Source organism: Ascaphus truei, chromosome 3, assembly GCF_040206685.1.
Source record: "Ascaphus truei isolate aAscTru1 chromosome 3, aAscTru1.hap1, whole genome shotgun sequence".
NCBI lineage: Eukaryota > Metazoa > Chordata > Amphibia > Anura > Ascaphidae > Ascaphus > Ascaphus truei.
Genome location: NC_134485.1, coordinates 21,053,532 through 21,076,853, shown reverse-complemented (window position 1 = coordinate 21,076,853; position 23,322 = coordinate 21,053,532). Strand labels below are relative to the sequence as shown.

The 23,322-nt window shown below is 42.9% G+C and overlaps 1 protein-coding gene across 2 annotated transcripts in view; it reads left to right on the top strand.

Moving 5' to 3' along the window:
- The window catches only part of SH3BGR (SH3 domain binding glutamate rich protein), a 91,018-nt gene extending 68,669 nt beyond the window's left edge, over positions 1 to 22,349 (top strand). For both annotated transcript variants that reach the window (XM_075593731.1, XM_075593730.1), the window contains 3 exons: positions 10,947 to 10,973; positions 11,672 to 11,746; positions 22,060 to 22,349. In XM_075593731.1, coding sequence (XP_075449846.1) covers positions 10,947 to 10,973; positions 11,672 to 11,716 — 72 coding nt within the window. In that variant the 3' untranslated portion in view covers positions 11,717 to 11,746; positions 22,060 to 22,349. The remainder of the gene's footprint in view (positions 1 to 10,946; positions 10,974 to 11,671; positions 11,747 to 22,059) is intronic.
- The last annotated feature ends 973 nt before the right edge of the window (positions 22,350 to 23,322 follow it).

The window sequence follows — 23,322 nt, the reverse complement described above, 5'->3', positions numbered from 1 at the left end:
CGAGGAATAAAGGTTGGATGAAATCCATAATTTGAGAAAAAGGGGCTCTTCTGAGTCGAAGAATGATGTGAATTGTTGTATGAAAACTCAGCTAATGGTAGGAAATCAATCCAGTCATCCTGGAGATGACAAACAAAACATCGTAAGTATTGTTCCAAAGTCTGATTGGTCCTTCCTGTCTGGCCATTGGATTGTGGATGATAGCCAGACGATAAATTTAAACGAATTCCTAGAGAGGAACAGAAGGTCCTCCAAAATTTTGAAGTGAATTGTAACCCTCCACACGAGCAGCTGAAGGAGCAGAGCCACTGAGGGTTTGACCACTTCATTTATTTTTCTCATTAACATTTCACTGACTGTGTGGACTCTTGGTGCTCAGTTGCAAGCTGCTTTCTTGCAAGCTGTGTTCAGCTTTAACTGTACCATTAGTGGATTCTTGCTGCCCTGCTATTAGCTGTTTAGCTGTATTTAGCTTACACTATATGTTTACTAGCTATTTTCAGGGGTGTCTGATTTGACCAGGTATAGGGGAAGGGAGGCTTAGGGAAGTACCTCTCGGTCCTTTTGGACCAGGGGGAATGGGCCAGATGAAGAGGTAGTCCCTCGAAACGTCGCCCCCCCTAGCATACTTTCCGTTCTCCGTTTTTTGTTTTTTTTTTGTGTGTATATTCCTTATGTTTCATGTTTTTTCCCCTTTTCCTTCTTTCCCCCCCCCACCCCTCACTTTGTGACATGCCCATTTGTGATACTGGTTTCTGCAAACACATTTGATTTATTTCTGGTTCATTTTATTATTAAATGTTTATTCTGCATTACAACTGTTTTCATCATTTAGCTATTAGACAGTGGGTGCTGGTACTTACGTAGATTTGTTAGTACTATACAGGGGAATAAGGGTCCCCTTTTGTTCCGTGCACCCTGCAATTGCATATATTTAACACCATCAGAGTGCTGTCTATCGTCCCCTTTTACCCTGAATTGTACCCCTCTATCGGATATGATCTCATCAGGAGCCCCGTGAAGCCGAAACACCTCTTTCACAATCAACTTGGCTGTCTGGTCTGCAGAAGGAAGATTCAGTGCTGCAATGAAGTGAGCCATCTTTGTAAGTCGATCCACCACTACCAGGATGGTATTATGTCCACTTGATCGTGGCAGGTCAACAATAAAATCCATTGATATGGACCCCCAAGGATGAGTTGGAACCGGAAGAGGCTGCAGTAAACCCACAGGTGATGCTCGAGGGGTCTTGGTCCTAGCACAAGTCTCACAGGAGAGGACATAGTCTTTAACATCTTGTGCTAATTTAGGCCACCAAAAAGAGCGAGACAACAGTTCCTGTGTCTTGAGGACACCTGGGTGACCAGCGGGTCAGGAGTCGTGCATTAATTGGAGCACCTCTAATTTTACCTCCTTAGGGATGAACAGACGATCCTTACAGTTCTAGAGACCATCACATAGATATAGTTCTGCTTCCGGAGGAGGGTTTTTAAGAAAAGAGTCATTTGAGTAGGCTCCCTTTATTCGTGTGAGGAGATCTGCGGAGAATGTGACGCCCAAAAAAATTCTTTTTGGAAGAATAGTTTCTTCTTGCTCTTTGTCTGAACTAGAATTAGGAAAGGACCGTGACAAGGCGTCGGCTTTTCCATTCTTGGAGCCAGGGCGGTAGGAGATGTGGAACTGAAATCTTGCAAAGAAGAGAGCCCACCTGGCTTGTCGCGCAGACAGTCTCTTTGCGGATCGAATGAATTCTAAGTTCCTGTGATCCGTAAAGACCGTAATTGGGTGATTGGCCCCCTCCAGTAGATGTCTCCACTCAGAGAATGCAGCTTTTATAGCCAAGAGTTCTTTGTTTCCAATGTCATAATTTCGTTCAGCTGTTGACATTTGGTATGAATAAAAGGCACATGGATGAAGGAGCATCTTGGGTCCAATTCTTTGTGACAGATTGGCCCCAACAGCGGAGTCGGATGCATCCACTTCCAAGATGAATGGTAATTCTGGATTTGGATGGATGAGGATAGGGGCAGATGTGAAGAGTGACTTCAATTGTTCGAATGCCGCATCCGCTTTAGGAGACAATTTGAAGGGGAATTCCTTCCGTGTGAGTTGGGTGATTGGGGCAATAATGCCAGAGAAATTTTTAGTAAAACGTCTATAGAAATTGGCAAAACCCACAAATCTCTGAATGTCCTTTTCATTCCGAGGGATTGGCCATTCCACAACGGCTTGAATCTTGCCTGGGTCCATACTCAAACCCTCGGGAGAGATGATGTAACCGAGAAATTGCATGCTGGTTTTTTCGAATTCGCATTTTTCTAACTTGATGTATAATTTGTACTTATGGAGACGCTCAAGGACAATTCGGACATGTCTCTGGTGATCCATGATGTTATCTGAGAATACTAGGATGTCATCCAGGTATGCCACTACGAATTGGTCCAATAACTCTCGGAGGACATCATTGATTAAATGCTGGAAGGTAGCAGGGGCATTACAGAGTCCGAAAGGCATCACCAGATATTCATAGTGCCCATAACGGGTTCGGAAGGCTGTTTTCCATTCGTCACGGGGTCGAATGCGGACCAAATTATACGCTCCTCTGAGATCTAAGTTGGTAAAGATTTTGGCTGACCGAATTCTTTCTAATAGTTCAGGAATCAGAGGTAATGGGTACCTGTTCTTCACTGTTATCTTATTTAGTTCCCGATAGTCAATGCAGGGGCGTAGAGAACCGTCTTTCTTTCCCACAAAGAAGAGCGCAGCACCTGCTGGAGAAGTAGATGGTCGGATAAATCCCTTTGATAGGTTCTCCTGTAGGTAGTCATTGAGGACCTTCATTTCCGGTTCTGAGAGGGAATAAATTCTTCCAAACGGAATAGCAGCACCCGATAATAATTCTATGGGACAGTCATAAGAGCAATGTGGGGGAAGCGTATCCGCGTTCTTCTTGTCACACACATCTAAAAACTCAGAGTAAGGAGCCGGCAGAAGATTTTCTTGAGACGAGGAAATCTTATGTATTCCTACACACTCTGGTATAGGAGTTTTAGGTAGACAGGCTAGCTGACAGTGCTCCGAGGGAAACGTGAGTGTCTTGGTCTTCCAGTCGATTAGTGGGTTATGGATCATGAGCCATGGAATTCCCAGAATCACTGGAAACAAAGGTGATGGAATGAGACCAAATGAAATCTTCTCCTGGTGATTTGGCTCCATGATTAGTGTTAAGTTACTGGTTTCATGGGTAACAGGTCCAGAGCTCAAGGGAGAACCGTAAACGACTTCCATCCTTTCTGGCGATTCCTTGGCTACAAATGATACCGAATTGTTCTTGGCGAATTCTATGTCCATAAAATTCCCTGCTGCCCCTGAGTCGACCATTACTGTGGTTGAAAAACGGTGTGTTCCTTCCTCGATTATAATAGGAACCAGGAGGTTAGGGTGTAGCGAAGGAGGGTTATCTTTCCTTTGAGAAGCAGAGAGAACAGTTTTTGAAATAGCGTGCAGCTGATTTCTTCTAGGGCTCTGGAAAGAAGACTGCCTGGACTTGTTTGGGCAATCAGCGAGATAGTGCCCATCGTTTCCGCAATATAAACAGAGATCTTCTGTTCGGCGTCTATTCCTTTCCCCGGTTGAGATGGGTCCCCGTAGTGTATTTACTTGCATCGGCTCCTCCTCAGTCTCCCTGGAACGTCTTGGGGTACTGACATCTCTAAACCCGGGGTTGCTTGGCATGAACCCCTGTCTCTCCAATCGTCTTTCCGTAAGCCTGCGATCAATTTGGATGCATAAACGGACAAAGTCCTGAAATCTCTCTGGGGTCTCCACCCGGGCTAGTTCGTCTTTAACTTGCTCCGAGAGACCCTGCCGAAAATGATATTTCTGCGCGGCCTCATTCCACTCAGTATCGTTAACCCATCTGCGGAATTCAGCGGCGTACTCAGCTGCCGAGCGTCTTCCTTGACGAAGATTGTTCAGAGTTGCCTCAGCATTTGCACTACGATTTGGGATATCAAAATTAAGACTCATGGCATCGATGAACTCCACCAGGTCCCTTAGCAGTGGGCTATCCTGTTCTAACATAGGGGAGACCCAAGCAAGGGCCTCATCCTTGAGCAGGGTTATGATCAGTCCAACCTTGGCTTCGTTGGTATTATAGATGGTAGGCTGAAGCTTGAACACATGTCTGCATTGATTAAGGAAATCCCGAAAAGATTGTCTTTTCCTCCAAATTTTTCCAGAAGGGTTACACGGGGCGCGGTTTGCACAGTCAGAGTCTTTTGAACAGATGCGGTGATTAAAGCTGCACGTAGTTCACGGTTTTCAGCTTCTGCGGCGGCAGCTCGTTCCTCTGAGTGTAGGGCACATCCTTCCGCGCGGACGACACATTCTTCCCAGCAGGCATCACGTTCTACCTGGCGGGCATTCCGTTCTTTCCGGAGGGTATCCTGTTCTTCCACGTGACCAAGACGTTTGATAAGGTGTCCTTGTTGTTCTTGGAAACCAACCATGATACGTTGTAAGTCCTGCAGTGTCCGAGCCTGGGCCAGGTCTGTTCCGGCGGAATCCATGGTAGGGCCTGTTTATTCTGTCAAGGATTGGACTTCGGCTAAAGTGGATCCCAGTGGCAGGAACAGCAGGGAGCGAAGTCAGGAAACAAGCAGGGGTCCAAGGCAGGCGGCAGGTAGCGAAGTCAGGAAACAAGCAGAGGTCTGAGGCAGGCGGCAGGTAGCGAAGTCAGAAAACAAGCAGAGGTCGGCAACGAGGAAACTGGAACAGGATGATAGCAATAGCTAGCACAGCAGTAAACACAGGAACCTTGCAGAAGCTAAGTAACCAGTATAAACAGGCAAAGAGGAACAGGAAAGGGAGGTTTCTATAGGCAGGCTGAGAGGTGGAGCACAGGTGCAGAGGTGTCAGGTATCAGAGTCTGGAATGTTTCTTAGTTTAGCAGCAGCACTCCCGGTGGGCAAATATAGGTACTGCAGGCTAGAACCAGACATTGAGAGTGGCAACAGTCCCGGTGGCCAAGCATGGGAACAGCAGGCTAGAGAATATGACATGGGTACAGTTACTGTGTGTCATATGTGTGTAATACAGTACACACGCCATACACAGCAGGAGTAAGATAACGTTTGACCCATGTACTAAAGAAGACTTGTAGCCCTGAATGGAATATATTTTCTGCAACGCAGAAGCCGGTTTTCAGTTTACATTGGGAATGTGCTCATAGGTTCTAAGTTCCAAAATGTTAATCAAATCCGTAATCATTTATTTAAAGCACCGTCGACGTTAAAAAATATTTAGTGGGGGAAGGGGTGGGGCGCTTTATCTCATTTAAAACTTAAGGGAAAATCTACAGCAACAATTACGTTGTACCATGGAATAATGTATACATAATGTATTAAAAATGCTTTTCAAGTAGTAGATGTCCTGACCCCTGTGAGTTCTTGAGACCCCTTTTCTTCAGGGCCGCCGACAGGGGGGTGGGGGGGAGCCGGGACAAGTTTCCCAGGCCCGGTGGCTGCAGGGGGCCCGGCTGGCACTAGAAGTTGAGCCTCGGCTCTCCCCAGCTGTGGGCCTCCTTCACTGTCCAGCGCTGTGTGGGCCTCCCTCTGATGCCAGCACTTGCTGGGCCTTTCTCTGATGTCAGTGCTGGGATTAGCTTGCAGCGTGCATGAGCATAAGAGAGAGGTCCGGCTCGGGACACTGTGGGAGGCCCGAAGCTGGGGAGAGATGGGGCCCGGGGTAACGACAGAACCGGACAAAGGTCAGGCCAACTGCTTTGTCTGGCAACCAGCCCTGGCTCTCCCCAGCTGCGGGCCTCCCTCACTGTCCCGAGCACGCACCGGCATGAGAGACAGGCATGGCCTGGGAGAGTGAGAAAGGCCCGCGCAACATGGGAGAGCTGGGGCCTGAGATCATCCCCAAGGTAAGTGTGTAGTTTATATGTATTTTGGGGGTGGTTTTTTTTATGCATTTGGGGTGGGTGGATTTGTATGTATTTGGGGGGTGGGTGGGGTTGTATGTATTTGTGGGGTGGAGTTTGTTTGTATGTATTTGGGGGGGGTTGGGGTTTGTATGTATTTGGGTGTGGGGTTTTTTGTATGTATTTTGTGTGGGGGGGGGGATTATTGTAGTGAGGATCGTATGTGTGTGTGGCCAGGGCGGTGCGGGGGAGCCCATGAGGGTGAGGAGGAGGGATTAAGGGACCAAGTGATAGGGGGATCATTGAGGGAGTGAGGAAGAGAGAGTGAGGAAGAGAGAGTGAGGAAGAGAGAGTGAGGAAGAGAGAGAGTGAGGAAGAGAGAGAGTGAGGAAGAGAGAGAGTGAGGAAGAGAGAGAGTGAGGAAGAGAGAGAGTGAGGAAGAGAGAGAGTGAGGAAGAGAGAGTGTGAGGGAGAAGGGGTAAGAGTGAGAATTGGGAGTGAAATACATGGGAAGAGGGGGGGGGAATAGAGATGTGAAATGGGGGGCTCGCAAGACCGCCGACACGGGGGTGGGGGCCCATGTCGAAAAGCTAGTCCTGGGCCCCGTAAAATCTGTCACCAGCTCTGCTCTTCTTCCCTATCCTGCTATCCTTAGGACCGATCATAGACTCTTATAAGTTCACCTCATTGCTCTTTGCTTTTCTGAGGTTGGCTAATGCCAAGTTTTGGAAGCGAACATACTTTGCTGAACTTGCTGATCATAGCTACTCAAATGTCCTCATTACTAACACCTGCTACCATCCTTTAGCTGCATTTCTGCGAAGCACTGGGTTACCTGGTATTCACTCTTAGCAGGTTAAGTGGATGAGAATTACTATAGTTTGTGTAATAATTGCACACAAATGGAAAGCCTTGCTACACATAACGTCTATTACCAAATACCTATATCAGGTGTTCTCAGACTATTCCTGATTATAGACTACTTATTATACATACATATATACATATATAACCCCCTCTTTGGGATTAGAGCCTTTGGGGGTTAACTGTGTGGGCTCACAGAGTAGCATCCCTTACCTATCATATGGTGCTGGAGGGACTCAGCAGAAGTTAAGCCCCACCCCCTTCTGCCTGGAGACGGTGACATCATACTAGGCTATAAATAGAAGGGGGAAGCTTCTGAAGGGAGATTCCAGGAGGGGTTTAAGAGAAGGGATCTCCCTGCGAATAGTTATGTAAGCCCCTATGTATAGGATAGGCTTAGTATCCCCTTTATTATTTTTAGTTAGGGAAAAGTACCTTGATTATATAGAGTCTCACCAAAATAGTCTTGCATTACTCCGCAGAGATATAGAGAGACAGACTATGCCCATAGGGAGCTCCCCAAGCAACAGCCCCTAGGCATAGTTGGACCAACCTCACCGGATGGTACGTTACTGGCTCTCACCCAAAAGGCCACGAGGTGGTAGGCCATTCAATCTGAACCCCTTCAGTTTACATCTGTGTTGCCCCAAAGGTGGATGCCTGATGGGGTTCCCCAAGAGCTGCTCACCTCTGTACAGAACAGGCATGCTAAGGGTTAATATATGTGTTTGCTTAATGCTTTGTTTCGTCAGCGCCACCCTCTGGAATGATAATGACGAAGAAGTTCACAGTGCTCCACAAAATAATGAATGATAGGTGGAAGCAAGCTCAGAGAAACCACAGGGAAGAAATAAAGACCCTGAAAGGAGAATGGCAGGAAACACTCAAGAAACAGAGTGAGACTCTGCAGACCAGTAACTTACAGATGCCTGCAATACGGGAAAAGGTATTGGCTCTGCCCAAGCATCGGTATCCCACAGTAACTAAGGCCCGTGAGGACAAGGGTACAGTGAGAGCTGGGGACACCACTCACCTTCAAAACAAGATTACGAAGTTTGAGCACCTAAGAAAGCACTAGCCAAACCTGCAACCGCCCAACAGGCAACAAACAGAGGTAGGAGTGCAGAATCAAAGCCAGAAGAATCCTTAGCTGAGGAAGCTGAAAAGATAGGACATTCTCTGGAAATGGAGCTGGAATCCCAACTCAATCCCAAAGAAGCTGAACTGGCGACTACATTGAATGGGAAAAGTGCAGGAAGACAGCTTCAAGAACTGAGGGTTCAGGTGGGTGTTCTTGGGCTCTCTTGTGATACCATAAAATGGACATTTGGTGCTAAACTGGAGTACATGGGAAAGATGGCGAGAGAAAGCGATTTGCATAAACACTCTGTGACTGTCGCCATACAGTCTGCCTACAAAAAGAGGAGCGCCCAACACAGGGGTCAGCTCATGACCACGTGGTCAGTAGAAAGACTGGACTTGGAAAAAGCTCTCCTTGAGCGACTGAGGACTGCTGATCTCAAGCACCTTCTGGAGGAGACACTACTAAACTGGAGGAAGGGCTCCAATCCCAGCGGGACTGAGGGTTCTCCTCCTCCATCCACTCTCATTCAAGTCACTGAGATATCTCGAATGAGAGTGGAAGGATGGGCTTTGGCCATGGCAAGCCCGAGCTTCCCACAAACAGGGGAGGTATGTAACAGGGGTCTTATCCCTGTTCAGAAAACTTGCCTCTAATCCAGCAGTGTGCTGGCTAATTGACCAGCACCTAGCTGATTGGAGGTTTGTTACAGAAAAGGCTCCTCCTGAGGCAGAAAGAGAGATTCTTCCTGAGCTCACACGTGAGCTAAGCTGACCCAGGAAGCAGAAAGAGCAGAGAAATCCTCAGTCTCACACGTGGGGCTGACCAAGGAAACACTGCACATGAACAGATGTATTGAGCTGCAAGCTGACAACAAGACAAAGGGGACAAGATTCTAAACCTGGATCCTGACATTGCCTTATCACACAAGGGTGTGGACACCAGGAGAACAGAGAAGCATCCCCCCTACAACTACAAGAGACTACAGTGTGTACTGTAGGTAGTGAAGAGATTTTACTCAAAGTATTGTCAGGAAGCCACCTTGCATAGAATATATAGGACAGTTTATTTTCCAAAATTCCCTCCTGGTTAGAGTGCCTGTGATATATGGTAAAAAAGTAAGTCTGTTCTTAATAGTTCACCCTGAAGATCTGTATTTTTCTACACTTTAGGCAGAGGTTACCAGTTTCACTATAATGTTTTACATAAGGAAATCAAATGTAAATGTTGTTCTCGTCACTCAGTGGAGTTACTAGCTGTGCTGAATAAAGTACTGTACATGCTGGACTAAATTCACGGTGATTTTAATGTCCAGAGCAAAAATATTAATATGTATGACTTTCAGGTGCAGAGAGTTCCTTTTCAGAACCCATGTCTGGCAAACAGGCTGATAGAAGATAGCCACGGTTACTAAAACCTGGGGGTGTCTTTCCAAATGTAGCCAGTTTTTGAAAGTACCAAGCTTTTTCTTATTTGTAATTTCTTTTTTTATAATCTAGGCAGGGGTGCTCAATGCCAGTCCTCAAGCCCTCCCCCCCCCCACCAGGTCAGTGTTTCCCAGCTTCAGCATAGGTGGCTCAATTAGTCCCTTCTTCAGCACAAGTGGCTCAGTCAGAGGCTCTGTCTTTGATTTAGCCTCTGATTGAGCCACCTGTGCTGAAGTTGGGATATCCTGAAAATCTGACCTGTTGGGAGGGGCTTGCGGACTGGAGTTGAGCACCTCTGATCCAAGGTGTATATTGTGTATACAGATTAAATATATTTCCACTGTAAACTTGAAGGCAACGGTTATTAAGCAGAGGTACAGAGCGGTGGCATGCCAAGTCACCAGCTTTGCATAGGTTAATTTATGCAAACATACCACCACTTCAGTAAATCATTGAATTTGCAAATGTAGAAGTCGCATCATTTTCGTCTTGATATACTGCTAAAAAACCTCTTTATGCGAGCTACACAATGGTTGACAAATCTTTAGTTTCCCATCAGGAGCCATCTTGAATTTGTGTTGTCATTTGTGCTTATGAGAGCAACTGTGGCTGTAGTATATTTATATTTTTTCCTTATCTCACTAGGTTTTTGTCTGTCACAATCACAAACATATCTTGTTCCCCCACAAGTTGAACCACTGACTAAAGAAGAGCGGAAGGGACACATTTTATTAATTTTTTTTTAAATGTCATAAACAAGAGTGTAACTGAGAAAGTCCTGTTACCTTGAATTTAAGTCATAATCCCCAAAGAACAGGCCTTTAATGCTCAGGGTGGAGTAATTCAAGGCCAGAGGTGCCACAGGCCTCTAACTAAGCTGGACATTCATAGGCAGCTAATGCCATGTCCTGAGGGGTTATTACTATTATTGGCTATATGTTTGTAGTTTTTAAAATAATAATACAAAAATGATCAATGACACCCCCCTCACTTCTACAATGGTACGCCCTCCCCTCCCACCCCACTGGATGTCCTCTCACTGGTCATGATGGTGCCTCTTCCCCACCCTCGCTTTTAAAAACAGTCCCCCTTCCTCAACACAAGGTGTAAACCCGCTACTCAAGATGGCCCCCTTGTATTCAAGACGGAACCCCGCTCGCGCACTAGCTACTGAAGACAGTCCCACATGTCTGCTCCGCTAGTTAAGCCAGTCTCTACCCCAGCCACTCAATACAAATTCCCCAACCCCTGACACACAAGATGCAAACCTCTGCTTTCCCTCAGCCACCCAAAGCAGTCCTGCCCTCTATCCCCCTCTATTTAGAATGATCCTAGCATGCCCACGCTACTCAAGATAGATCCACCCACCCTCCGCTTTTGAAGATGCCTCCTGCACATGCCCCCACAACTCGAAATCGCCCCCCCCCCCCACCTCTCGCCTAACCGTTAATGGCTTCATGTCTAGGGAATGGAAAGAAAAGAAGCTATGTAAAATTCAGACATTGGTATTTATGCTTGAATAACATCAACTAAATACAGATATTAAAAAATGTAAAAAGAAATAATGACACATTTCTTACGGTTACAATTTTGTGGGATATTCTGATCAGTTTTGATATTTTTCTCTGTCCCATGTCAATTGTAGGAAGAAGAAGCAGTAACAGAAGAAGAGGTATGGATAACAAGGACTCCATTCGAAACTCAAGAGATTATTTTATAGGGGTGAAGCCATTTAATGGATAGTAGGGTTGTCTGCACATACTCTTAGGCGCCGAAAGCATTTGTTGCTTGTTTTTGCCTGCACACGAGCTTTTGAAGGTTTTTGGAGCAATTTCCTAATTCTCTAAAGAAGAGCCATGAATATCAATCATGAAGAACTCTTATGTTGGTCCATTAAAAGGGACCACTGCAACAAACCAAAAATAAAATCACGTTTTTGTTTAACAGCTTAAATATGGCATCAACACCATAAGTTCTAAGCAAATTCTAATCAGAGATCTTTACATAACAGTTTTATATGTAAGGAGCATTGGGAATCCAATACTAATACTACATGAGATTACAAATGTTAAGTTAAATGACATGTTCTTGTTTTTATAGTATGCATTGGAGAAATGTCTTCTTAAGTACTGTTTCTCAATATTTTCAATCCAAAGTCTTATGTCTGCTCATACAGGAGACCTTAATAGTAATATTCCACATTGACAGTCAAATATATTTTTAAAAACCACCAGCTATTTATTCATTCAGATATGTATATAATGTGTCCTGAGTATTAAAGTTACATTAGACCCATCTACCTGACCACACTTCTCTTTTCCATTACTTTTACACCTCTTTACATTTCCATTTTATTGCATTATTCTCTAGGATGAAGCGGAGGAGGAACAAGGAGAGGAGGATAACGAATCATAGAAATTAGATTTGCCTCCATATAATTTTCAGGTACTATTTTTAAATTGTGACAATCTGTTGTAGCCCCCCCCGCCCCCCTTCTATTTATCTATGCCCTCCCATTGAGTATTTGACAGTCATTTCAATGGTGATGTCCCCGGGTTTGTGGTTATGTTATGATTTCTATTCATATTTTCATAATTATACTATGTTTAACATTTAACAATATGTATATATATATTTATTTTATATAGCGCCATCCATAGCACTTCACAGCAGTAATACACGTAATAGTACAGCTCAACCCCTTTATAACGCTGTGCTTGGGGTCCAAAGAATCACGTTATAAGCGGATCATGTTAGAAATAATGTACAATTGTATGCATTGTACAATATAGTATTTAAGACACCAATAATCGTGTTGTAAAGTATTCATAAATACGAAAACTGGGAGCCACGCCTGTATCGCGTTATAAGCGGATTCGCGTTGTAATGGATCGTGTTATATCGGGGTTGAGCTGTATATGACATACTGTAGTTGGAATAAGCGCTTGAGACATAAAAGTAACCTTTAGGAAAAGGAGTCCCTGCCCCGAAGCACTTACAATCTATGTAGTAAGTAGGGAAAACTTAGAGACAGTAGGGGGGTGTTCTGGTGAGGGCGTCAGCAAGGGTTCAAACTCAATGCATGAGATGTATAGTATCAGCCACATAATAATAATAATAATAATAATTATAATAATTATAATAATAATAATAGCATGTTCTTGAATAGCACTGCTAGTTTTACATAGCGCTTTACAGAGACATTTTGCAGGCACAGGTCCTTGCCTCATGGAGCTCACAATCTATTTTTTTGGTGCCTGAGGCACAGGGAGATAAAGTGACTTGCCCAAGGTCACAATGAGCAGACACCGGGAATTGAACTAGGTTCCCCTGCTTCAAACTCAGTGCCAGTCAGTGTCTTTACTCACTGAGCCACTCCTTCTCCATATGTTTTGTTAAAAAGGTGTGCTTTAAGATGGGTCTGAAAGGTGGAGAGAGAGGGTAATATCCGGATATTGAGGGGAAGGGCATTCCAGAGGCGTGTTGTCGTGAACGAGAAAAGTTTTAGGTGGGAGGGGGCTTTAGATACAAAAGGTGTAGACAGAAGACATCCTTGAGAAGAACGCAAGATTCGTGACGGTGTATAGCGCGTAATTAGGGCTGAGATGCGCAATCGACGCTTGCAGGCCGCGCATTTGCGGCTGGCAAGTGGCGATCTCTCAATCCACAGACGGCAAGCACCAATTGCTCATTGCGCGGGCAGCAAGTGGCAATCGCACATGCCGTCCCCCAAATTCTGCCGCCCCAAAATGTTGCCACCCTAGGCCTGGGCCTAATGGACAATCCGCCACTGCTTAGGGCAACCGATACTTAGAGTGGACATTAATTTGCTAGACAACTGGTACATTGATAAAAAGGTCACATTACTGAAATAGTCCAGCACTCCCTAAATGGAAAAATTTAAATCACTAGTATGCAACCAATAAGTAAATTTTAATGAAAACACAAATGAATCATTTTGATTCATTTGTGTTTTCATTAAAATTTACTTATTGGTTGCATACTAGTGATTTAAATTTTTCCATTTAGGGAGTGCTGGACTATTTCAGTATTGTGTATTGTGTTTGAGAGGGTTTGGGTCCTCTCCTGTCCACGGCACCCTGCATTATATATCTACTCTCTATTGTGAGTGCTGTTTATAATTTTGTGTTACATTGATAAAAAGGTAACTGTAAAAAAAATTGGTAAAAGAGAGGCAAGGAAAAGGGTGGGGGGGGAGGAAAAGGTATCCATTTCATTAAAAAAAAATGAAATTGGGTGATCTTTGGAGACTAATGAACCCAATAGAGAGATTTATCCTGCCTCTCTAAAGCCCAGGCTAATATGTTGAAAATAAATTATGTATTTACCCAAAATTCCTTGCTAGCCAGAATCACAGAAACTACGATATGATACTGTCGGATCTTACGCCCATCTCGATTAAGTTGAATATACAGTAGGAACCTAACAGACCAAATAGAATCATGTGGAAGTTCTCCATATATTTATTATGCCACCAGAAGTTTAAAGATTGTTTCATGAGAGAATAGGGTAACTATACATTTAACAATAAACAACATGTGAGTGACCCGATTTGATTGGAATACAGGAAAAGCAGTCCTAAGGCGGAGTTTAATTTCTTGTGTTGACAGATGGAAAAAGAGGAGACCAGAAAGAGATTTGTAGATGTTAATGAACACCTTATACAAGCGTATTAAGAAAAATATTGAGAATGTAAATATTATAAACATGGAGCCAAACCCCTGAAGGCTTTTGAGCAATATAATTAAAACATCAAAAGGGATTAATTTCATTAAGGCTATAAAGAAAAAAGAAGGCAAAAGAATGATCAATACTCATGAGATAGCGGATCAATTTTATAAATTGTATACTAATCTAAATAGTAAACAGGCTTGTATGAAACGAAACATTTGGAATTCTGGAATTATCTCTCAGAAAAGATGCCTAGAATTAGCAAGGAAGATTTGGATAGTCTGAACGCTGCCATCACAGAAGGTAAAATGATGTCATTAAGTAATTCTACAATAACAAAGTCCTGGGCCCAGATAGATTCCTGGCAGAATTCTATACTGTAAATGTATCAGTAAACAACTAGCCCAGCCTTTATGTGCAATGTATAAAAAATTCTGGTAAGATGGCATTGTAAATAAAAAATAACAGAAAATATATAATTAATATTTAAGGAAGGAAGAGATTTAAGACAACCCAGCATCTCACGGACTATCTCATTGCTTAATTTAGACTGTAAAATATTCACTAAACGTCTGGCTAATAGGCTAAAACGAATTTAATTTAAGCTTATATCTAAAGATCAGCCGTATATTGTTATTGGAAGACATATCACTTCAAACATAAAATGGTGTTATCCATTCTAGAAAAGTATGCAGTCGCAAGGGGTAAAGGGGCAGAGGAAGATATGGTAACTTGGGACCATCCGTTTACCACGATAGACAAATTTAGAATAAACAAATACATTCTTTAAAGCTCTCAAAGTAATTTGCTCAAATCCCAAAGTGGTCGGTTATTACAAGTGTTCAACTTAGAAAAAGATACTAAACAGGACTGTCCTCTGTCGCCTCTACTGTTTGTGCTGACACTTGAGCCACTTTCAATTATGATCAGAAACAAACGTAAAGGAAAAAAGCGTCAAATTCAAGAATTGCACCTGTCTTTACTGTATTTGCGGAGGATATGAGGTTATTCATAGATGACCCAGAATCACAAGTCCCATTAGTTACAAAAATGTACAACTTTTGATTTCTTTCTCCGGATATAAAATGAATTATGAAAAATTAGAAATGTTATGGCTTACAGGAAAACAAGATTATTTAACGCTGGAGAGTTTCCCATTTGTATAAGCTCAAACTAGTTTAAAATATTTACGGATAGAATTATCCAAATATATCAATAGATAATATGATTTAAAATAGAAACCCCAAATCAGAAAGGCCTGCAAAGAACTTGATGAATGGAAAGATTTTAACTTGTCAATGTTCGGTAGACAAAGCCTCCAGTGAAACGTACGTCGGCATTAGGTGTACTGACGTCAGTGGGAGCGGCAACAGAGACTACCTGTCCGCCACACACGCTTATTGACCAAACTTTGTTTTCTATCTCCTACGCTTGGAGTAGATACGGTATACAGATTGAACTTGTCTGTATACTCAGGAGGGGGTTGTAAGGCGCCTTAAGTGCTGAGGGTAGTTTATGATTACCCACTGATTCATTAGCAGCGCAGTGTAAGTCGTGACACTTAGAGACATAGTATCAGACGCTTCCAGCCTGCTACTTTGTCCAGCCACGCAGTGTGTATGTTACCTCTATTTTCACTGCTTCTTAAACTGTGACACAACGGGTTCATCACCCCATCTGGAGATATTATATATAATCTTTTTAGCAGATTGTTCCATCCTGAGCATACAAGGTGCTCTTTATGCAAGGAATGCTCATTAAGTGGGACCTGACTCAGGTTTCCTGGGCATAAGACGTTGTCACTAGTGACACCTTGTCAGACAATACTAGTCTACCAACCTGTCTGACTCGCGGCCCTGTAACTACTACACACCCACTTTATACATTGGTTAACCATCTGTGTAGCTGTGCTGTGTACTAACACAGACAGGATATGTGTTCATGGGACACCTATCTGGGCACATAGCACTCTACTTATCTGCTTTCAATATTGCGGCACTACCTCTATGCAGTATTACCTTTAGAGATTTCCTTATATGTAAATAGAGACATCTTGACAGACGTGTACAGTCTGCCTTGTTGTCCAGACATAAAACATACCGATGGACATTTATTTGTTGAGGTGGGATATGACGTTCCAATAGAAGCATCCTAGCTTCCGTCTCTCACCACCTTTATACATCAGTGGACATACAGTGTGTATCCATTCTGAGATATATCCATGAGGAAGGTATGATACATTGTGAGCATACCAATCTGTTTTACTGAGCTTTTTAGCCAGCCATACGAACACATAACAGATCTATTTGGTTTGTGGCTCACATCCACCATCCCGTTTTTCTGTCACTCACTAACTATACATAGGTTGGTTGTGTGACTGAGAGCCTATTGGTATCAGTGTGGTTATTTACCCTATATTTTACCCACCCCCCTTTTTAATATTTCGCTATATTGCTCAGGTACACCTCACACTGAGGTTTATTCACTGATCTATATTTTAATTGAGGATTACTCCAAATAAAGTTTATTTTAATATATCCATCATTACAATTAGTTTACTTACCTTTATCTCCAGGTCTTAGGTCCGGTAGTATCAGTTCACTAGCCAATACAGAGTGCTCTAAGCATAGGGGTTCTTTTCTTTAGTTCAGCTGTTCAGTTATTTCACCTTATTGTAGCACCTTTAGTCTAGGCAGTAGCGAGGGTTCCCATTACCCCCCCCCCCCCTTTTCCCCTGTTCTCCCTGGTTGTTCAATGTTCGGTAGAGTAAGGCTAATAACAATGGTGTTGTTTCCATGAATATAAGTTCCCATGCAGATGCGATCACTATTAACCAAGAAAAAAATACAGGAGAGGAAAGAAAAGCAGGATAATATTCTGCATGCCAGGTTACAGATGTCAAAAAAGATAGGTGGTATAGATCTACCCTATATGAAATGGTTTAGTATAGCCTGCCTTGGCAAAATGGCTTGAGAATGGTTTCTGAACAACAACTCATACATTAACGGAGAATTGGAGGCCATGATGGCTTGGCTATTAAGTCTAGCATATTTGCCACAGGCCAAATGGGAATAAACTACCTGATTAAGACTGGCAAAAACGTGTTAGATTATGGCATGACAACCCACAAATTCCTATGTATTTTCCTCTCTGGGTAACCTGTAATTCCAAGACGGTGCTTTATAACCTGTAGAAAAAAAAATGGGATACGCATTGCTAGAGATATAATAGACCTGTTAACTAATACTATATACCAGTCTGAGGACTTGAAGCGTAAATACAATTTCCCTAACATACAATTATTTGCTTACCTACAAGTATGGCATTACGTACGTACGATTAATCAGGGGAAAGCTGAATTGAGAATAACAACTCCTTTGGAAGAATTGATAGAATCTTCCAGACACTAAATTCCCCACTAGGGAAATCACAAACCTATTTTAGGAAAGCAGAACACAAATATTTGACACAGAGATTCGAAGTGGTTGACACAAAGTCATCCGAAATATACCTTGTATGTATATAATCTATAAAAATGATGATAAGAGTCAGGAAGGTCACAGTGACCTCTAACCTCAGAGAAATGCAATTTAAAATTATGCACAAGGCCTACTCTTGCCATGTCCTTATGATTTTATAGCGTATGTCACTTATTATTTGATGTCTCATTTTGTACTATACTGTCCGTTTTAGTTTTTTATGTCTTACTGTGTTGTAAAACGTTAAAACTTCAGAAATAAAAAGATTTAGGGAAAATAAAAATGGTAGTACAAGCAAAATAAGCGCTAATAAGTGGCTTCACAAATCAAAGAATATATAGTGATGAATATATAGTATATACAACCTCAGAAGGCTGTTCCAGTTTCAAGACTTTCCAAATTGGTCTCCCCCGGGGTTATGTGTAGGAATAAACACAGAAAAATTACAAATAGTGCAAAAAAAGTTAAAAAAAAAAAAAATGTGTCTCCAGGACTATAATATAGTTGATACATTCACAAGTGTCGCAGTTTTTTCTGAGAACAACCCTTCTCTGTGGGTCTATATGGATGTGATTTCTTCCAGGTTCAACTAAAAAATAAGAGACGAAACTGCATGTATATGTTATAGAAGACTGTGTAGGGTTAGAAAAGCACAGCACACCACTTCAATTGTGCAGATTATTTTAATAACACAGTTATAGAGTTTAAAGGGAAACATTGTAAGTGTACCACTGTCACACAGCACACAGACACAGGGATGTATATCACACAATGGGATATTTCCCTTCTTGCTGCCTCTGTCCACCGTTGTACTCTCCTCGCGCTGGAGTGAAACCGCCGAGCATCGCGCTCTGGTCTTCGCTTCCTTGCTGCATCGAGATGACCCTCCAAGGTTGTGGAGATGGGTGCAGCAGGTTGCCAGGGTCCTTTGAGCATTGAGTATCATTAGCGCTGTTTTGCACCTTACCTTTTTTCTGTGGTCCTTTGAGCATGCTATTCTGTAGTCCAAAGTCAACCTACGCATTTCGCAAAGCCTGTGTCTTTGCTGCCTCAGGGGCTAGGGTGTCCGTCTCTAGAACATCGGAGGGTAATCTCGGCGCAACCCGGAAGTGAAGACTAGAGCGTGGTGCACGGCGGTTTCACTCCAGCGTGAGGAGACTCTACCACAGAGGACAGAGGCAGCATGAAAGGAGATATCCCATTGTGTGATATACAACACTGTGTCTGTGTGCTGTGTGAGAGCGGTACACTTGTGAGTGTAAATATTTCCCTTTAAACTTTTTAACCGTGTTATTAAAATAATCTGCACCATTGAAATAGTGTGCTGTGCTTTTCTAACACTACACCGTCTAATATTTAGGTTCCTACATGGGGAGGGGGGGATGCTCATAGTGACGAGGGCTCCTAGGCACAACCTATAGTGAGTGTAGAAAGACTTTCCTGTCTGTGGTGCGATGTCTTCCTCAAAGTCTCCACGTGTTGTAAGGTTTGCCAGCTCAGTGCAGATATAAAGGACGTGAGCTGGTTCAGCCAATGGGGGCGAACCAGCTCCGTGACGCGTTCAACACGCCCTCGCCATGCCCCCCATCGCAGCTAGCACACGTATAGCTGGGGCTGCAGGAGTGCGCGCGGTGGCGTGCACGGATGCACGTGCTCACGCCGCCACCGTGAGCTCGGCCTCAGATTTCTCTCATCTTTTTCTCTTTGCTTGTTCTTTGTCGTCCCCAATTGTTCTTCCTCCTTGCTCTTTCTACTTGTTTTTCTTACTCTAGAGAGATAATTAGTCCATTTACTTGACACTGCACATAAACAAACACTGACACAACGGATATAATGCTCACACTACTTTTTAGTCCATAAGGAGGCACAAGAAGATCATTTTCAAAGATCAAATGCAGTTAGCAGGGAACACAAACTGAACAAAAGCTCCCACACTTCAGAAGTCAAAGGCTTAACCAAAAAGCAATTCCTCTTGCCTTCCTCTTTCTTCTTCTTATTGTTGGCTATGTTTTGTTATTTCCTTGGAAAGTGTTTTGTTCTCACACAATGAACCACATTCATTAAAGTCGGGGCTGTCAAGAAAACAATATTAACGCACAATATTTTTGGCGACTCACTAATATTTATTTCTGCACGCTAGTTGTGCATTACTGACTGTTGGAGGACATCCGCAGCAGTCACTATTGCAATTTCCCCTATTAACATCCCAAAACTGCCCGCAAATAGAAAACTGGGCCACCAAGACGCAATGGAATAGTAATCATTCTAGTACCCCTTGGCAGCAAATTGATATAACCACTTCAGTGTCAAAGGTGCTATCAATTCATTGCAAATCAATGCCTTGCACCAAATGGGTCACCATTAAACACAAACCCCAACAATGAACATGAATAAACGTAATGAACAATTTTGAAACAATGTATATAGTATAGGAATAACCTAGTAGCCCAAGTGGCTAGCTAATTAAAGTTAATTAGTGTTAATCTATTACCGTCACTTTATCAAATACACAAAATTAATTTGCGCCTGTTGTTTGCATCTATCTAATTGGGGTTAACCCATGTTTAGATGGCCCATAAAGTTTACAAAAAAATAGATCACCAAAGGGACCTCGCTCTCCATTTTCAGGGCCTGGAAGAACCCCCTAGAATTTACCCCCCCAAAATGGAAATCTTCTGGACCCCAACCGTCTTTATAACTCATAGGGGGAATAAAAATAATCGCAAGTCAATCTTCAGCCCAAAATCTGGTCCTCCCCAGTCTTTCTTCACTTCTTCATTTTTTTACCTGACTTTAATCCCCTTTAGCATCACTAAGGTCAACTAAACCTTTATAGCCAGGACGTCGCAGGTTCCCACAGTGCTGAAGGGGTTAATACTACATGTAATGTTCTTAACTATTTAGGAGACCTTATGGACCAGTTATGCATGAGTTTACCAGGTGATACAAATCGATCTGATAGGTATTTAACTTATAGTGCACAGCGTGTGAATAAGTAGTTTTGCTATACTTAGTCGCTTACATGCATATTGTCAACACATCACTGCAGCAAGGAAGCTCTTTTTTTGTCGAGTTTACTCCTGCGTTAATAACATTGTCAATATTTCCAATGATCCCCAATTTTTTCCAATGATCGGCTCTTAGTGAATTTCCCCCAACGATTCCTGCGACCTGTGATGAGCTAAGTTTGCACAATGCCCTGTATGTCTATACGTATGTATATTTTTACATATACAGCATATGGAGAGAGACAAACATGTGTGCAGCACTTCAAAGATGAGACATTTGAACACGGAGAATTAAAACACAGTAAAGGGATAAGTGCATCCTATAATCCTTAGTAGTTAGGAATCCCTGCCCTAGTAGAGCATTAAATATCAGACTGAAAGGGCCAATTACAGAAATAACTATTCTGGAATCCTGCAAAGACCTTATCAGCATCACCGTTTTCTCTCCTCCAATCTGACAACCCCCAACTTCCCCCTGCTCAAAGTACTCCGTTTCTTTCACCGCTGAAAGGACCTACAATATGTTATTAGCATATATAGCCGTGCATGCAAGAACTATTGGGAGGTAAAGCAGAAGTGCTCATTATAATTTTTATGTTGAGTCGAGGCTGAAATTGCTTTTATTCTCTGGGAAACGCTTGTGGTCTGAATTTAACATCCATTGCTGCGCTTCATGTTGAACCTGTATGGTTGATTAGCCTGCGTTAGACTGCCTCCTTGTGGCATTAAGCAATACGCCTAGACACATGAAAGGTATCTGGATCAAGAGCCCTCATTAAACCAATTGTGTCATTCAAAATGAAGCTCACAAATGTTTCTTAGTGATACATCTAATTCAGGCTTTACTCCAATGAAAATGTTTCTGCATTGCTTCATCTGCTATACATTTAAATAAACAGTCTTATAGATATATGTATAGTAAGCTTAGTAAAGCATTATATTATTTGTTAAGCATTTTGCTCTTGTTTTGCTTAGACCAGTGGTAGCCAACTCCAGTCCTTAAGAGCTGCCAACAGGTCAGATTTTCAGGATATCCCTGCTTCAGCACAGGTGGCTCAATCAGTGGCTCAGTCGAAGATTGAGCCACCTGTGCTGATGCAGGGATATCTGGAAAACCTGACCTGTTGGTAGCTCTTGAGGACTGGCGTTGGCTCCCCATGTATTATGGTAAGCGCGTGTGTGTACTGGCAAAGTTATGCCGCATGCACCTAGGAGGCGTGGCCAATGACGTCACACGGGCAGACCTCCCTGTGATTGGCTCACAGTGTCACGTGGCACGGCAGCCGCTCGAAAATACAAATTTCTTTGTATATCCACCAAGCTGCCGCACCAACACTGTCTGCCATGCCCCAGACTGTCTCCAATTGCTCTTGGAGATGTGGGTAGTACGTAGAGCAATAGTGATAATTAGGGATGAATTACAGAGTGCACATTTTATAATGAAATGGAAAATGCATAGCAAACATTCAACTATTCTTTTTTTTGTTTGTACTGGAAGTTTAATAGAGACAGAATGAGTTACCTTTGGAACTACAAAAGGGCTGCTTTTAAATAACACCTGTGCTTTATTTTCTCCTAGACTTCCCCAACCTGAGGCCACACAAATGAATTTGCCACAGATGCCACTATGCACTGAGCTTCCACAAAGTATGCTTCCCAATTCAAAAGGATGGTTCGCTAGTTGAGGATTAATTAGGAACAGCTGTCCAATGCCTCTTTTTGGTACTTTGTTCTCTTTTCATAAATAGGAATTCCACATGTGATTAGATGTGTTTGCCTTTGCACTGCATTTCAATGGGCTCTGTTACAAACAGGATTTTCTGTACACAGTTTGTAATAAAGTTGGAAATAAAAATGGTATTCTTTATAGTGGTGCCTCGGAAGATGTCTTTGTGCTTGCTCTGGAATAGAAACCGCAAGAAAAACAATTACTTATAAATGTAGCTTTGCAAACACATTCACCTCTACTTCACTGCGCCACATGTTTGTATTAAGTATGGCATGTGTAGGATGTATTCGTCAGCTGGTAAGTTAAACATTGATTGATGTCATTGAAGTGTGAAGTTTTATGCAGCACCAATCAGTGTTTTGCTAGCTAAAAGGGCTTCTACCTGCTAATACTGTAGAGTCTATAGTAAGGCTAGACAACTCCAGTCCTCAAGGGCTACCAACCAGGCCAGGTTTTCAGGATATCCCTGCTTCAGCACAGGTAGCGCAATTAGTGAGCCACCTGCACTGAAGCTGAAGACTGGGTCACTGATTGAACCACCTGCGCTGAAGCTGAAGACTGAGTCACTGATTGAGCCATCTCTGCTGAAGCAAGGATATCGTGAAAACCTGAACTGTTGGTGGCTCTTGGGGAATGGAGTTGGCCACCAAGATGCATTGTTTTAGCTGACTCAATCAGTGGCTCAGTCAGACACAGCCACCTGTGGTGATGCAGGAATATCCTGAAAAGCTGACCTGTTAGTAGCTCTTGAGGACAAGAGTTGGCTACCCCTGGTCTATAGACTTGTTGCCCTAGTAGTACTGAGCATTACAGGGCTATTTATCAAGATCAATTGGCAGCATATATGCAGGTAAATTGATGTTAAATTAGGTAATGGAATGTGCTTCTCTTGAAGCTCTTGTCTAAGATGACCACATAATGGAAGGTCCCTGGTTTAGCAAAGATTCTTCTTATGGAATTTTAACGTAGTCACAGTATGCAGGAAAAATAAAGGCAACATCGGAGGGACGTACCTGTTGAACGCATATAAATTCCAGTTTTGGAGTTTATTATAACATTGCCCTATTTCACAAGCCATTTATTGTTCCTTAAATGCCAGTGCCAAAATGCAGT